Source organism: Fulmarus glacialis, unplaced genomic scaffold (genome assembly GCF_000690835.1).
Source record: "Fulmarus glacialis isolate BGI_N327 unplaced genomic scaffold, ASM69083v1 scaffold42757, whole genome shotgun sequence".
NCBI lineage: Eukaryota > Metazoa > Chordata > Aves > Procellariiformes > Procellariidae > Fulmarus > Fulmarus glacialis.
This window is the reverse complement of record NW_009225855.1, coordinates 1-14,053: the sequence shown is the minus strand read 5'-3', so window position 1 is coordinate 14,053 and position 14,053 is coordinate 1. Positions and strand designations below refer to the sequence as shown.

General features: G+C 47.1%; 1 protein-coding gene across 1 annotated transcript in view; it reads left to right on the top strand.

Annotated features, from left to right (window-relative positions):
• NR6A1 (nuclear receptor subfamily 6, group A, member 1) overlaps positions 1-9,659 on the top strand; it is a gene marked incomplete at its 5' end in the record, with an annotated part of 13,137 nt that extends 3,478 nt beyond the window's left edge. The window contains 4 exons of the mRNA XM_009582616.1: positions 560-814; positions 5,553-5,674; positions 7,882-8,034; positions 9,039-9,659. Coding sequence (XP_009580911.1) covers positions 560-814; positions 5,553-5,674; positions 7,882-8,034; positions 9,039-9,127 — 619 coding nt within the window. The remainder of the gene's footprint in view (positions 1-559; positions 815-5,552; positions 5,675-7,881; positions 8,035-9,038) is intronic.
• Between the last annotated feature and the right edge of the window lie 4,394 nt (positions 9,660-14,053).

The window sequence follows — 14,053 nt, the reverse complement described above, 5'->3', positions numbered from 1 at the left end:
CGCAGCACGGGGGGCACGTCTCCTGGGAGAAGATGCAGCCATAGTGCGAGCAGCAAACCAGACCATGTCCCGTGGGTGGCCTGTGCCCTTGCCTGGGGCTGGAGCTGGCGTGCACGGACCTTGCCTGGGGTTTCAGGCTGAGCCTGCGCGGGAGCGAGTTCGATGGGTTTCAGCCCTGAGATTGCATTAACTGTACAAAAGTTAATAAGCACAGTAGCTGGAAAAATACACATGGGTGGAAAAAAGCTGGGTAGTCTGTCCTTTGGTCAGAGCTGCAGGGCTGTCTCTGAGGCTGAGCCACCCCGTGACCGGGTGGGCTGGGTGCTGACTGGGTGGGTGACCCCAGCGGTCAGGGGGGCTCCCCTCGCAGCCCCCGGCTGGGCAGGCTGGGTGCTGGCCATCGCGGCTCCCGCTGCCAGGTGACACTCTGGGCACCGGCACGTTGGGCACTTGAACATGAATTCCTGTGGCATTTGCCTTGCTTTTCAAGTGCCTCATCAGATGATGTCATTCAATGTTGTTAATTGTTTTTATGCTTTCATATTAACTGTGCCTGCAGGTATAAAGTGACTCAGGCAGAGCTGTTTGCGTTGTTGTGTCGTCTGGCGGATGAATTGCTTTTCAGGCAGATTGCTTGGATAAAGAAGCTGCCGTTCTTCTGCGAACTCTCCATCAAGGACTATACCTGCCTGCTCAGCTCCACGTGGCAGGAGCTGATCCTGCTCTCCTCGCTGACTGTTTACAGCAAGCAGATCTTTGGTGACCTTGCGGACGTCACCTCCAAGTACTCTCCCTCTGATGATGAGCTGCACAGGTGAGACGTCAGGCTGAGCCCGCGGGCAAGGGAGCAAGATCTAGGGATGGAGGAGCTGTTGGGAGGATGGCGGTCAGACGCCCTGTGACCAACTAACCACCTCTCCTGGGACAGGTCACTTCACCTGCTCCTGTTTTCCTTCTCTGTTTTTTAGGGAATGTTCCAGGCTTAGAAAGTACACTATGGTTAGTCAGTGTTGAATCACAACTTCCTCTGCAGGGGAAGGTGCATAGTGCTGTATGGTGCTTTTTCAAGTTCCCGTAGCAATGCTGCTGTCCTCCAGCACAGCCCTACAAACCACCTTTTTTATGGGGAGAGTAAAAGTAACCAACACTTTGGGTAACCCTGAGATACAGAGCGGAAGGTCTTACTTAAAAACCCTTTGGGCCAGTGGAAAGGTTGTTCACAAAGCTGGTTGTCTGTATTATCAAAGTGTTTGTTATTAATTGCTATTTCATTGTTTTGATTACATAAATTTAAAGATGTTGCAACTTAGCTCGTTTTTTCCATAGTACGTGCTATCTGATGCTCTGAGGAACCTGCCTTTCATTTATCATTTTGGTCAGGGTGTTGTTTTTTGGTTTGAGTGTTTTGTTTTGTAGTCTTGGTGCCAGACAGCTCCTCCTTTTGGTAGTAGACTCACAATCTCACAATATTATGGCAGAATAGGTAGGATTTATGGAAACTGCTGCCCACCCTCCCTTTTAACATGTGCCCCATTTGCGCTCTGCCCTTGCTAGGCTTGGTGATTTTGCAAGAGTCACCAGGGGATCTAAGTGTCTGATGAGCAGAGATTTAAAATACTGCTGTGGTCCTCAGCCATCGCCATATCTAACAGTTCTTTGAGGTCTTTTGTGCGTCTGTTTTGACAACCGGAGGGGCTGGCTGGCTGACGACCACGGTGGAGGAGTGGAGGAGCCGAGAGCTGGACCCAGGTGTCTCATTTCCTGGGGCAGGTTCCTCCGCGGCGCTGTTCTGCCCGGCCATTCATCGTGCATCTGGTGCTGCTCCTGCGAGGAACAGTAAGGGTCATAGAAAACCACAGTAACACTTGTTCCTGCATTCAGCCGTCCTTTTGTTTCTGCTGTCCTGGTCAGAGCCTCAAAAGAGAAGTGTTTGTTTCATTTTGGGTTTGTGATAAATACGAGCAAGAGGTAAGAAAACAAGACAAAGGAGGAATCCTCGCCCTTCAGAAACTGATTCAGAGCTGGTCGCCTCGAAAGTCCTTCAGAGAAGATCTGTGCACATGGATGAAAATAGGTGTTCTTGGGAGCGGAATGTTTCTGTAGTCTCTTCTTCTGATTTAGCTTTTCAAGTATCATTGTCATTAGTAACATGGGAAGATGCACACCAAAAAAGGCATTTAGTGGGAAGTTGCACAGATGAGGGGTCTCAAGCTGCATGGCTCCCTCCCAGTTGTCGTTATGGTAGTTCAGCCATAGCTCGACTGTCTGCCAGCGGCAGTGGGATAGCTTCTCTGTCCGATGCACTCCTGGAAAAGCTGGTCCCTTCGGATTTGCGAGGGGCTCTTACGGAGAGGTGTCCAACTTGTGGGTTTCCTTGAAGGACCCCTGTTTCCTCTGGCGTTGATCAGTAGTGATTGCAAACCAAAGTTCATTAGATCTCACAGCCGGTTGAAGAAATTTCGCTGAGCTGTGATGGTGTGGCGCTCTGTGGTTTATTTCTGTTCTTTAGCAAAATGATGGGAGGAATGCTAATGCTTGGGTAGGTGATGAATGAAGGCATAGGATGAGGCCCCAGCCCCTGTGTTTTAATCACGTCTAACAACTGGCTAAATGTTCTGTTTGCCTGCTAGATCAAATGTTTTCCTTTATTGTGCTGTTTTTCTGGACATGAATATGAAATGAATAGATTCCTGACCTCCCCCAGCACTCCTGATAGCGCTTCCCTTCCCCCTCCTCCCCAGCTGATCCTGATAACTCCCAGCCAGAAACCTGCCTGGTGTAAACTGTGAGGAAAAGTGTGTGGAGGAGTCAGTCCTCGAGAAGAAATAGGGCTGTGAAAAACAGAACAGCTTTGTTTGAAAGGGGGAGGAAAGTATGCACAGAAAAGTAAGACAGTTCAACTGCAGGAATGAGAGAAGAGCTCTCCTGGATTTATGAAGTGATGAGTGGCTGGTAAAAATGTGCATGCTCTAAAAACAATTAAACCCGACAGATGACTGAGTGGTCTTTGTGCTCATTAACTTCTTGAGCTTTGCAATCTTGCACCTGCAAGATTTTTAATGTCAACTTGAGAGCAAGAAAACTTGTACAACTTTAGATTAGCCGACAAGGCTTTCATCACTTAAAATATTACTTTCTTGAAGAAGTGACCTGGAGTTCAGATAACTTGTTTTCACTTCTCTGAGGTCAAACTCCACCATGCATTTTACAAATAACTTTGAAGTAAACAAACACACAGGCCAAAATAAGGTATTATTCAGTGAAAAAGGTTCTATTTTTGTTCTATTCAAAGATGGCTTTCTGGCTGCGCTCTTATTCTTTGTGCTGTACAATGCCAGAGTGCAGCTGAAGCTTCCCCAAACACTTCTGTCCCACTTCTGAGTGTTTTTGCAATACGTGGTTTCTTTGAAACCGGGGGTATTGCTGTGGGATGCTTTCCCGAGAGGTCGTTCTGGCTGTTGGCACACGTGGGATGGTCCTGGAGCGTGCCTGCAGGCACCGGCAGCCCTCCAGCTCTGCTTCTGCCTGTTGCTAACACCACGGCTCTTTCATGGCGCACCTGTGGGGTGTTGCTCCCGTAGAAGCAGCCCTGGACCCTCTTCTGCAGGAGGACCTCATTCTGCACCCGCAAAATCTCTGTCAGGCAATTTCCCAGGAGACTGTGGGGAGATTTACGTTCCCTGTGCATCAGCGTGCCCGCTCCCGCCCGTCTGCATCACTGGCTTCCCTTGGCAAGCATGGACGCTCGGGAGAAATGCACAGCTTGTTTTCAGAGAACGGTACAAATTCAGGAATGAGTGTGGCTGTACCTGGTGAGATACTCCAGGGCGGGTGTAGGTGGTGGATCCAGATCCCAGCGGAGGATCCCTGGCAGTCCACGCGAGCAGCAGTGCTTTTCTGGTTGGATCTTGTTATGCAGTTATTAAGTGCAATGAATCCTGCACGTCCTATTTGAGGGGGAAAGTTTAGAAGGAAATGGCATGCGTTCTTTAGGCTGCACGATTGAACCTTACACCATAGCCTGCAGTTTCACTCCCTTTAACACTGGTTATTTGTGGTTTTATGCATATTTGTATTTGTGAGGAGGATCCCAGCCTTCCTGCAGTATGTCTCACCCCAGAAGCTCTCAGCTGAGGAAAATTAACAAACCAGAACGAGCAGGCAGTAAATACAGCTGTGTGGAAGTACAGGATCTCTGTGAGTCACTGCTGGGAATTTTTGGGAGGTGAGCTTCCTCACCTGTCTGCCAGATAAATGAAGTGTGCAGCACTGTTGTACATGGGTTGGTGTAATTCCTCGGTGTTTAAAACAAGGCTATTTCCAACAGCACTCTAACGATACGAGAAATTGTAGGCACTTTTGCAGTTGGAAATGGCCTTTGTTCTGGGAGTTTCTGTGCAGCAGGGTCTGGGGTCTGTGTTCCTGCAGTCCTGTGCCACCGGGCAGCCCTGCTTGGCTGCTGCTCTGTTCGGCTGATACATTGAAATGTGCTGTCTGGAGCCAAAGCCTGGGGGTTGCCCTGATTCTATAGGCAACGGATAAAATTAATTTATCAGCTTTGCAGAATGAAGGGGTTTGTTTAAAAAAAACCAACAACTTGGATGTCAGGTGGGGTGTGTTTGTTGCAGAGAGCCAGCGTTCCTCTGTAACGTGCTGTAAGGCAGCAGCAATCCCAGATCTCCCAGGGCAGGGCGCAGGGTGCTGTGCAGCTGGTGGGGACACCCCCAGGCCCCCAAGGATGCGTCGGCGTTTCTGCTGGTGGCCGGTGCAGGGTACGTTGGGCTGCTGCAAGTGGTGGAAAGCACAAACTGAAGAAAGGTGTGAGGCAGCGAGGGGCGAGAACATGTGAAACGCTGCGGGGGGCGGCTTGCCTTCTGAACAGGGGGAAGCACTCCAAGGGTTGCTAGAGGTGCTTTTATCCTGCAAAAGTATCCATCAGGAGTAAGGCGCAGTGCTGCATAACGTGGCTGTGAGCTGCTTTCTATCGTGGATAGATGCAGTGCAACACCAGGTAGAGGAGGAATACCTACCAGCCCTTGCATCTGGCAGGACAACGGGTGTTTTGCAGGATATTTTCGTGTCCTACAAGACAAGTATCACTCCACGTTTCTATGAAATCTTATTCCCCAAACTGCTTAGTTAAACCTCCCATTAGCTCAGCGAAGTGCGAAGGCACAATCCTCATTGAAATCTGGGGAAATACAAGTGTAGAGAGGCAAAACAGTGTGCCTACAGGCATGCAAGAAGTTTTTGCATATTCCTGGCTCCATCAAACCTTTTCCTCTGTCAGAGCAGGCTGGCGATGAACTGAATCACCAAGAGATTTTTTTTTTGCTAAAATATCTGCAACAGTCAAGTTTGTAGTTGAGTCATTTTACTTCTTACTTCTACTTCAATTTAATGGTGCCAGCAGACTTCAAGCAGTTTTGATGACAATTTTTTCTTTAGTTCTCTTGCAAGATGTTAAAATCTCTGAAGTTATTTTAATAAGCTTCTTGCCTTTATTGTACAGACTGTCCTGTATACATTGATGTGTGATCTCTATCCTCCAGATTCAGTGAAGAGGGGATGGAAGTGATGGAGCGGTTGATCTACCTCTTTCGCAAATTTAACCAGTTGAAGGTCAGCAACGAGGAGTACGCCTGTATGAAAGCCATTAACTTCCTAAATCAAGGTGAGTTGATGAAGAGAAGGTATCAGTCCCTCTGGAGAAATTCTCTGAAACAGTCTGAGCAGTCTTGGCTTTCCTGTTGAGAAATGGGAGGAAGGGGTCGGAGACCCACGAAGAGACTCAAGCTCTGAAACTTCTCTGTGCGTGTTTGCCATCGTGCAGACCAAACACCATGCAGAGTGGGACACTGGTGTGCCCACATGAAGAAATCCTGGAAGTGAATGAATTCATTTGCTTAGCCAATTTTTATTGCCTTTAAATATAGACACCAAGGACAGTAAGTGTGTCATTTTACATGTGTACCAATGTTACCAATACCAGAGTTAGAACAGAGCAGAGAGGCCAGTGAAACCTTCCTGGGTAAGGTTTGGGTGAGTGATGACTTACCAGCTGCTAACGAACTTTTCATCAGGCAAAGATGTGTCATCTAAAAGTATTATTGCTTTAGGTAACTGTTTAGGCAATTAACTAAATGATACTTTAAAACCAGTTAATTTGGATTACTTTTTTTCTGAAGTAAGCATTGACTATTTGCGTAACAACCTTTCAAAGATTCCCAACAAGAAATTGTATTTGTTCATTTTTCTGCTTTAAAGGGTGAATTCGTAAAACCCATCCTCCCTTTTTTTAGAGCTTTTCTGACTCTTTAAAATATTTACCTTCAGGATATATACTTAAGTCACCTAGTTGGCTTCCTGCTATTTAGATTCTATACCTAATGTGAGCTCTTTAAAAGTGAAAAGTAACAGTGAATGAAGTATTTACATGCAGGCAATGAATTCTGCCTGGGAAAGGACTGAATCCTCCAGTTGATTAACCAGCCCATTAAAGCTGGCAGTCCAGTCTGTTGCAAGACCCTAGGCATTTCAAAATCCATGCAGAGTAATTCTTCAACACGTGAGAAGATCCTGGTTGTTTCCTAACGACTGTAGTGGGCTGAAATAGTTTGGAACAGATCGGTTTTGTTCCTCAGTCGTGCTTATCCCCGTCTCCACTCTTGTGGATCCTTTCCCTGGTCATTTGTCGTGGCGTCGCGTCTGTGGGGCCTCGCAGGACGTTTCTTCACGTTGTAAACGAAGACAACTGTTGGGATGCAGTGCTTAACGGATGGTGTTCAGCTGTAATTTTGGAAATGAATATCTCCAAAGTCTTTTGTACTGTGAAAGATAGTTGCAGTCTGTAAAAATGTGCTGCAGGCTCTCTCCTCCCCCACTCATTTCCAGCAGGAGATAGTGCTGACGCTTCAGTCTGTGCCGGGCTGAGGTTCCGGTTTGCTTCCCTGGGCAGTTTCCTGACACTGGATAATGCACTTCTCGAGCTGTCTCCATTGTTTTCCAAAATGTATTTTCATTAACTTCCTGTCTTCTTTTATTTTTAGTTGAAGTTTGCAATTTTTTATGTGAAATACCTGAGAATTATTTTTAAAAGTCAGCTTTTGGGCAGTAGATAAATGCCTTTTCCGTCAGATGGCCTTACAATACTGAGCCTGCACCGAGGGTGCGCAGCTTCCTTGCTGCACCGCGCTGGAGCCTTCCCAGGCCCCCCAGCAGCGTGCCGATGCCGTTGATCACGCTGAACGGTGGCAGTGGGACTTCCTGCCAGTTTGATAGCTTGGAAACGTCCATTTTTCCTTGGCAAAGGAAAATTTAAAAATAAGAAGTTGACAAGTTTATAAAGCTCATATGACATAATTCATAAGCAGATGGGGAGAAATATGATGATACCTTGAATTATAGAGTTGAGCGCTTTCCTCAGCCAAGATGATATAGCTAAAAACAACATGTTTCTGTCTGAGGAAGTATTACGCTGAATCCGCTGTGAGGACTAAACCTTGACATACAGCTGCTTTACACCAGGCAGGCGGGGATTTAAGGTTGCTGGAGCTGTTATCTGCAAGAGCGTTTGTTGAGCTCTGTAGATGAGCAGCTTAGGACATTAGCTGTTCTCATCCTGGTCTTTCACGGAAGGAAATCCTGTACCCAGACACACATGTAAAGACACATCCACGATGCAGGTGCATCAGGAGGGGAGATGGGAATTTTAGTATTTGTCTAACTGGGCACTCGAAGCCAGTCTCTGAAGCACGGACCCAGCTTAGGGTTTTAGCAATCAGTGTGTCTTTCCTGAAGACATGGCAATAAGTGTGAGGCAGCTGCTCTTCTAGGATGTTTTCGTCATGTTTTCATTACTCTAATCATATTTGCTTTCAGACATCAGGGGTCTGACTAACGCGTCCCAACTGGAGCAGCTGAATAAGCGGTATTGGTATGTTTGCCAGGACTTCACGGAGTACAAATACCCACACCAGCCAAACCGTTTTCCGGATTTAATGATGTGTTTGCCAGAGATACGATACATTGCAGGTAACTTTTTGAGCTCTTCTCCCACTGGGATCCTGTGCAAGTTATGAAATATGCTTTTAAAAAAAACCTAATTTGTAACAGCTAAATTCTTGTTGACTTTGGTGGAGGATGTTTGTGGGGGACCTTTTCCTATCGAAGCTTCTCCCCCACCTTTAAGCTGATCTCCCGTCACCCGTAGCTGACCCAGCCAGAGTGGCTCTGTGCAAGTTGTCCCTGTGACGCTGGCGGATGTGGCGTTATGTCCCGCTCCCGAGTCCCCTGCTCTCAAGAAGACGTGCCTTGCTCTGACCTGCCACCCTTTAAGTACTTTGGTCAGATTCTTGGTTTATTTTCTTCCTTTCGATCCCATCTCAGAGGCATTTTGTCTCAAAGGAGTGTAATCCTGGTTTGTGTAGTTATCTCATAAGATATAGAGAGCTCTGAAATGCTGCTTAATTAAGGAGCGGATGATAAGCAGAGCGGTGGGCAGACCTGCAGTGTAACCCCCAGGTTTCAGCTGGTCTGGACCTCTGAAATCCGCAGGTGAACTTTCAAATGCATTTATGTCACTAAGTAGATCTGGTGTTACTAAAACATTGTTTGTTCCTGAATGTTAGGGCCAAGGGAGATACTTGCCTCCCCATGTCAAGGCTCCGTATGCTTCATCCTACTCCACTGTAACGAACTAGATAATAATCACAGAGTAGCTCTCGTAATTTACTCATTGAGATCAGCAAGGGAGTTTGAGGAGAGACAGGATTTAGTCTTTCCCAGTTTCTATAAATACTGCTCCATTGTGGAGAAATCATTTTGATCTGACTTTGCCCATTTATTTAGCTTTCGATTCAGTAAATAATAAATCCTGTTGTGTCCAAATGAATATCAAATGTCTAATGTAGCAGTAGGATGATTAACTGTTTCTCTGAGAGGTTCAAGGTAAAACCATCTCCAGCGTTGCTGGCTTAGGTGTCTCTGAAATCTGATTCAGGAGTGGCTGCTAATTCTGTTTTTTTTTTTCTTACCAGGAAAAATGGTGAATGTCCCCCTGGAGCAGCTGCCTCTCCTTTTTAAGGCCGTTCTACATTCCTGCAAGACGAGCGTGAGCAAAGAGTGAGCCCAGCTCGCCCCGGCCGGTGCTTTACGCTGTGCCTCAGGCAGGGAGCTGGCTCGCCTTGGGAGAGGGGCAAACGCGATCCAGGCAGGAGACAGGGCGGTGGGCGTCCCTGCCATTGTAGCAAGAATCTTTTTTGTTTGTTTTTGTTTTTTTACTCTTTTTCCTATATATTTATTTCACGACAGAGTTGAATGTATGATCTTCAACACGATGCACATGGTTCTGTATGAATGCAGCAGATGCATTCTCCAGCGGTTTACAGAATGTGAAGATGTTTAATGTTACAGTGTTTGTTAGGGTTAGTTCTTTTGTATTTTGGGGGCTGGGGACCGAGATGACTAAGACTACCTCAAGGAGAAGATGCTGTTCGCGCACTGCTCTTTCCATGATTTGTATCCAAAAGCGTTTGTCGTAGAGAGCAAACGGCCTCATCGCATTGACAGAGCTGTTAGCATCCCAAATGGACGATTTTGGAGAAGTGGGTGTTAGAGAAGTGCCAGCTTTTTTTCTTTAAATATAATAATAATTTTAAAAAGGCAGGGAGTGGAGAAGAAGGAAGAGTCTGTCTAGCCAGCTGGTTTCTTTCCCCCTGGCAGTTTTCAGATGCAGGTGGTAGCTCCTGCGGTTTCCTTGAATCCTGCCCCAGCGGGATCGTAGCGCTCCCGAGCTGCGCGGGACTCGCCGCCCCGTCCCCTCCTGGGAGCTGCAGGAGGGGGCTCTGCCCCCAGCCCAGCCTGGCCTCTCGCTGTTGCTGCACACCTTTCCATTCGACTGAACTTGGGTTGCTGCAGTTCGTAGCAGGCTCCTGGCGTTACACAAAGGTACTCGTGTTGCTAGAGAACTGCAAGTAATTTCTCATCACTTCCTTAACATCCATTTTAGGTTCACAAAAGCAGGAAAAACCTACTTAGGGAAGAGGCAGGATTGCCCCTTTCAGTGTATTCCTCCAAGGTGGTATCTGACTACTGCGGAGGCTTCTGCATTGCAGCAATCCCAAGCAGCCCGTTTCTGGGAACAGTTAACATACCCTGTGGTTAAACGTGACCTGTGTAACGGGTAAGGGACTCCAGTGTCCTCTGGCATGGCTTTCTCTGCTGGACTCGGGGAATGCATGATCCATAGTCATATCCTGCCAGGACTGTTCTGCTGCTTGTGGAATCCCTTCTTACCAGGAAAAATGGTATTAGTGCAGTACTTCGTAAACTGTTCTGTCCTAGGTGTTGCAAGGCTTGGATTTTCCATCTCGCAACCTCCACACCACTCCACTGCATGGAGAACTGGTTTAATGACAACTGGTTAGCTGTTTGAGTAATTGCTAAGTGCTGGTGTTTATCTAAACTTGGGTATTCTCCTGAGTAACCTCATGGCTTCCTGCTCGTGGTGGTGGTGGGGAGGTTGGATGAGATGCTCTTGGTCTCTCCTTCATTAAGAATTAACGTTCGAAGACTCAGTCACTCTCCTAGGCAGCTGTGTTGCCCTGGCTGGATTTCCTTCCCTGTGTCCTTAGATATGAATCTGATGATGTAGCAAGAGGGTTCATCAACAAATGTTTGAAAAAATACTTTGGGAAACAACTTCCGTTCCTTCAGTGTAGGAGGGACTGGTTGCTACCTTTTTGTCTTGTCCTGATGACGGCTGTGTGGCGCAGAGTGTACTGCTCAGCGGTACCAAAGCTGCTGTGAGATGAATGCAATGGTGAACAGGAGAAAAATCTCATTCACCAAAGTCGTCTTTCCTTCCCCTTCACCCAGCGGGTGCTCCCTCGGTTGCAGCCCGAGGGACACTGTGACCCGCTGGCTTGGCACACCTCTGGGTTCGTCAGCAATGCCGTGTCCCGGGTGCTGACCGCTGCGGTCGGACCTCTCCTCGGAGACCCGCTGCTGGCTGACCGCGCACCCACGGCGGCATCGCCTTCTTTGCAATCCAGCTTGGGCATCTTCCAGCTTGATGGTTTCCCTTTTCTAAAAGTCCACTAGCTGCTCATTTTTCATTATTTAAGTAGGATGTTACGGGTAACAGCTGCTGGGCCCAGCAGCAGTTCAGCTTGATAGAGCTTCACAATCCAAAGGTGGTTCCGTAAATCTCATTTACTTTCTGACTGTAAAATGAGACAAGCGCGTATTTCTCAGGAAAGCCTTCTGCATACAGCCTATACCTCAAGTGTAAATGGGAAGATTTTAGTATATCTGTTTGTAAGTTAGAAAGTGTTTCTCAGCTTTTACGTTTAATTTCCAAATAGCTTGATATGATCTTTTTATTACGGGTTATCTTCTGGCTTGCTGTTTTATACACTCAACGAATTGTTAAAATTGCATAGGAGTAATTTTATTCTACAGTTACTGAATTATTATAATCTGTTGATGAATAAGAGTTTGTTTTAATTAGTGTACATAAAAGTGGTCATCTTATTGCTAAATAACCAACAAAAATAATCTATTAGGTATTCTGTGTTTATCCAAAATAGACTCCCAAGACTAATGCTGTACCAACGACAACAAAAAACCTAAATTCATTTATGATGATGAATGGACAAGAATGTTCCACTTTCTATTGTATAAAGCAAATGTTACAAAGGTTGATTGGCGGCAGGATCCATTAACAAATAACCCATTTGTTGTAGGGAGTAGAAGAGCCTTACTAAACTGACAAGTAAGGAAGACGCTAATATACCAAACCAGAATCTAGCTCACTGGACAGTATTCGTAATATCTTCTGCACCAAGTCCTCTAATGACTTGTCTTTTTTAAACAGGGTAAAGTGAATGTGTTGCATTGCAAACTCAGGTATTATGAGAAGGTAGGAATGTAGCTAGAGATGTAGAGACGTTAGGTCAGTCACTAGATGTATTTGTGAATTTGGTTTGAAGGACACCCTGGAAAGGTTGGAATTTTTGTTCCATTCTTCACGTAACATTCGGTTTACAGGGACTCATATTTTATTTGTGCTTAATGCTAGTAGGGGGAAGTTCATTATCTTTGGTATCTATCTGCTCTTGCTTATCTGACCTTCTGTCATAGAGAAATCAATCAACAATAATAGTCTTTGGTAGAATTTTCTGCCGTGACAAGTCAATTTTTATCCCCAATTTGAAAGATAAATTGGCTGATTGACCCCCTCCTCTCCTTCATAGCATTTGTGCAGATGGAAAGCTGAAGAGTTACTTTTAATCCGAACAGAGGTTTGGGACATAAATTTGAAGTGCTCAGGCTCGCGTATTCAGAGGGACTCTGCCGAGGTATCCTAGTTGCTGTTTTACAGCTTGAAGCTCGTCGCCCAGTACCGAGAACTGAGCAGAAATTGCTGCTGCCAGCTGAGGGGGCTGAGTCCCAGCTCGAGTGGCAAGCCCCCAGAGCCTGACCAAAGCTTTTTGAAAGCAACTGGGTTTTCCTTCACTGCCTGCCTTTGGGTCAGGCTTCTGTCCCGTGAGCTGAGCCTTGACCCCGCTGAGTGTGTCAGGAGCGAGTCCTCGTCCTCGGCATGCCGGCCCCTCGAGAGGACTGGGGGCGGGGGGACGACCAGGATGCTCAGAGATGCCAGGTACCAATCTAAACTGACAGGCTCTGGGCATGGCAAAATTGATGCAGCAGGAGCTAGCTCTCCAGCCGTTTTGCATACGCTTTAGCTACCTTCTAATTGTTATTAGTGCCAGGAGCGTTCGTCTTTCTCATCTCACGCCTACCAGCCCGCAGTGCTGTGCAGAGGCACTGCTTGCCTGGGTCGTCGGGGCGCAGCTCTGGATTTTTCTGTAATTCTTCAATCCTGAGCTTTTGCCGTCTCCCGTCATGCAAACTCCAAAGGGGAACACGGCGTTTTCAGGGTGATCAGTGCAAAGTGGTCAGGGGGATTGCCAGCTGCAGGGCAACCTGTGCCAGCGAGCTGCTGCCCCAGTAACACCCGTTTTCCTAGTGCTGTGGTGTTCCTTCGAGTGAGCCTGTGAGAGCGAGGAGCGCCGGCCCAGCGAGCAGGGCTCCGGGGTGCTCCGGCGTTTCAGCAGGGCTGCTCTCGCTCGCCGGGGAAGGCCTGGGTGCCCGTGCCCCTGCCCCTGCCCCACAGTTGCCCATGCAAAGGCTCGAGCTCACTCGAGTGCCGCTTGCTGCCTGTCCCTCCCTCTGCCGCGCTCAGCAGGATCCCCCTGCCCTTCGCTCTTCAGGCTTCTGCACAGAATCGCAGCCACCTCAGGTTCAGGATTTTAAGTCTTGTCCTTCAAACCAACCTTTTTTTAAAAAAAAAGAAACTTGAATTTCTTTTATCTTTACTACATTTTTAAAAACAAAAAAAAAAAAGATTCTCCTGTGAATGTGCTATTTACCGTTCATTCTTTCTTCTTTCTTGGTTTTGATTTGAAGCTATGAAGCTTGGTGTCTGTGAAAATGTTGTTATTTCTGTATTTCTCAGGATAATAAGCGGCAATCATCCCTGCCACATAAAGGGCAGGAGAAAGGGGGAAACTTGGGGAACTAGTTTAAGTATGAAGCTAATTTTTAAGTTGTAGATGATGTGTAAATCGAGGGTAATACAGAAGATGTCAGTATCAAGCTGTGGCGTTTCTCTGGGTTCACGGTGTATTGTTTGCAATACACAGAAGCTCAGGGATAAGTATTTAAAATGTGACCCAGAGAAACCCTAGTTTTGATGTTGCAACAGTTGCTTCTTTCATGACTTGTTTGGAGGACCCATTGAAAGCTGAATAAAGCCCCATATGGAGATTCGGGGGGAAAAACTTTTGGTTTGGCTTGTGGGAAGTTTGCCTACTGCAGGCTTAGATGTGGTCTAACGGGGGAAGCATCCCGAAGATGCAGGTTGCCGTTTGGGCCGTTGCAAGGCGGTGGCGAGGGGAGCTGCGGCTCGCTTTGCCCTCGCACGAGCTGGCAGCTGGGGGACTGCTCTGCCCGAGGGGCTCGCGGGGAGCGCGGGGCCGAGCCCGGG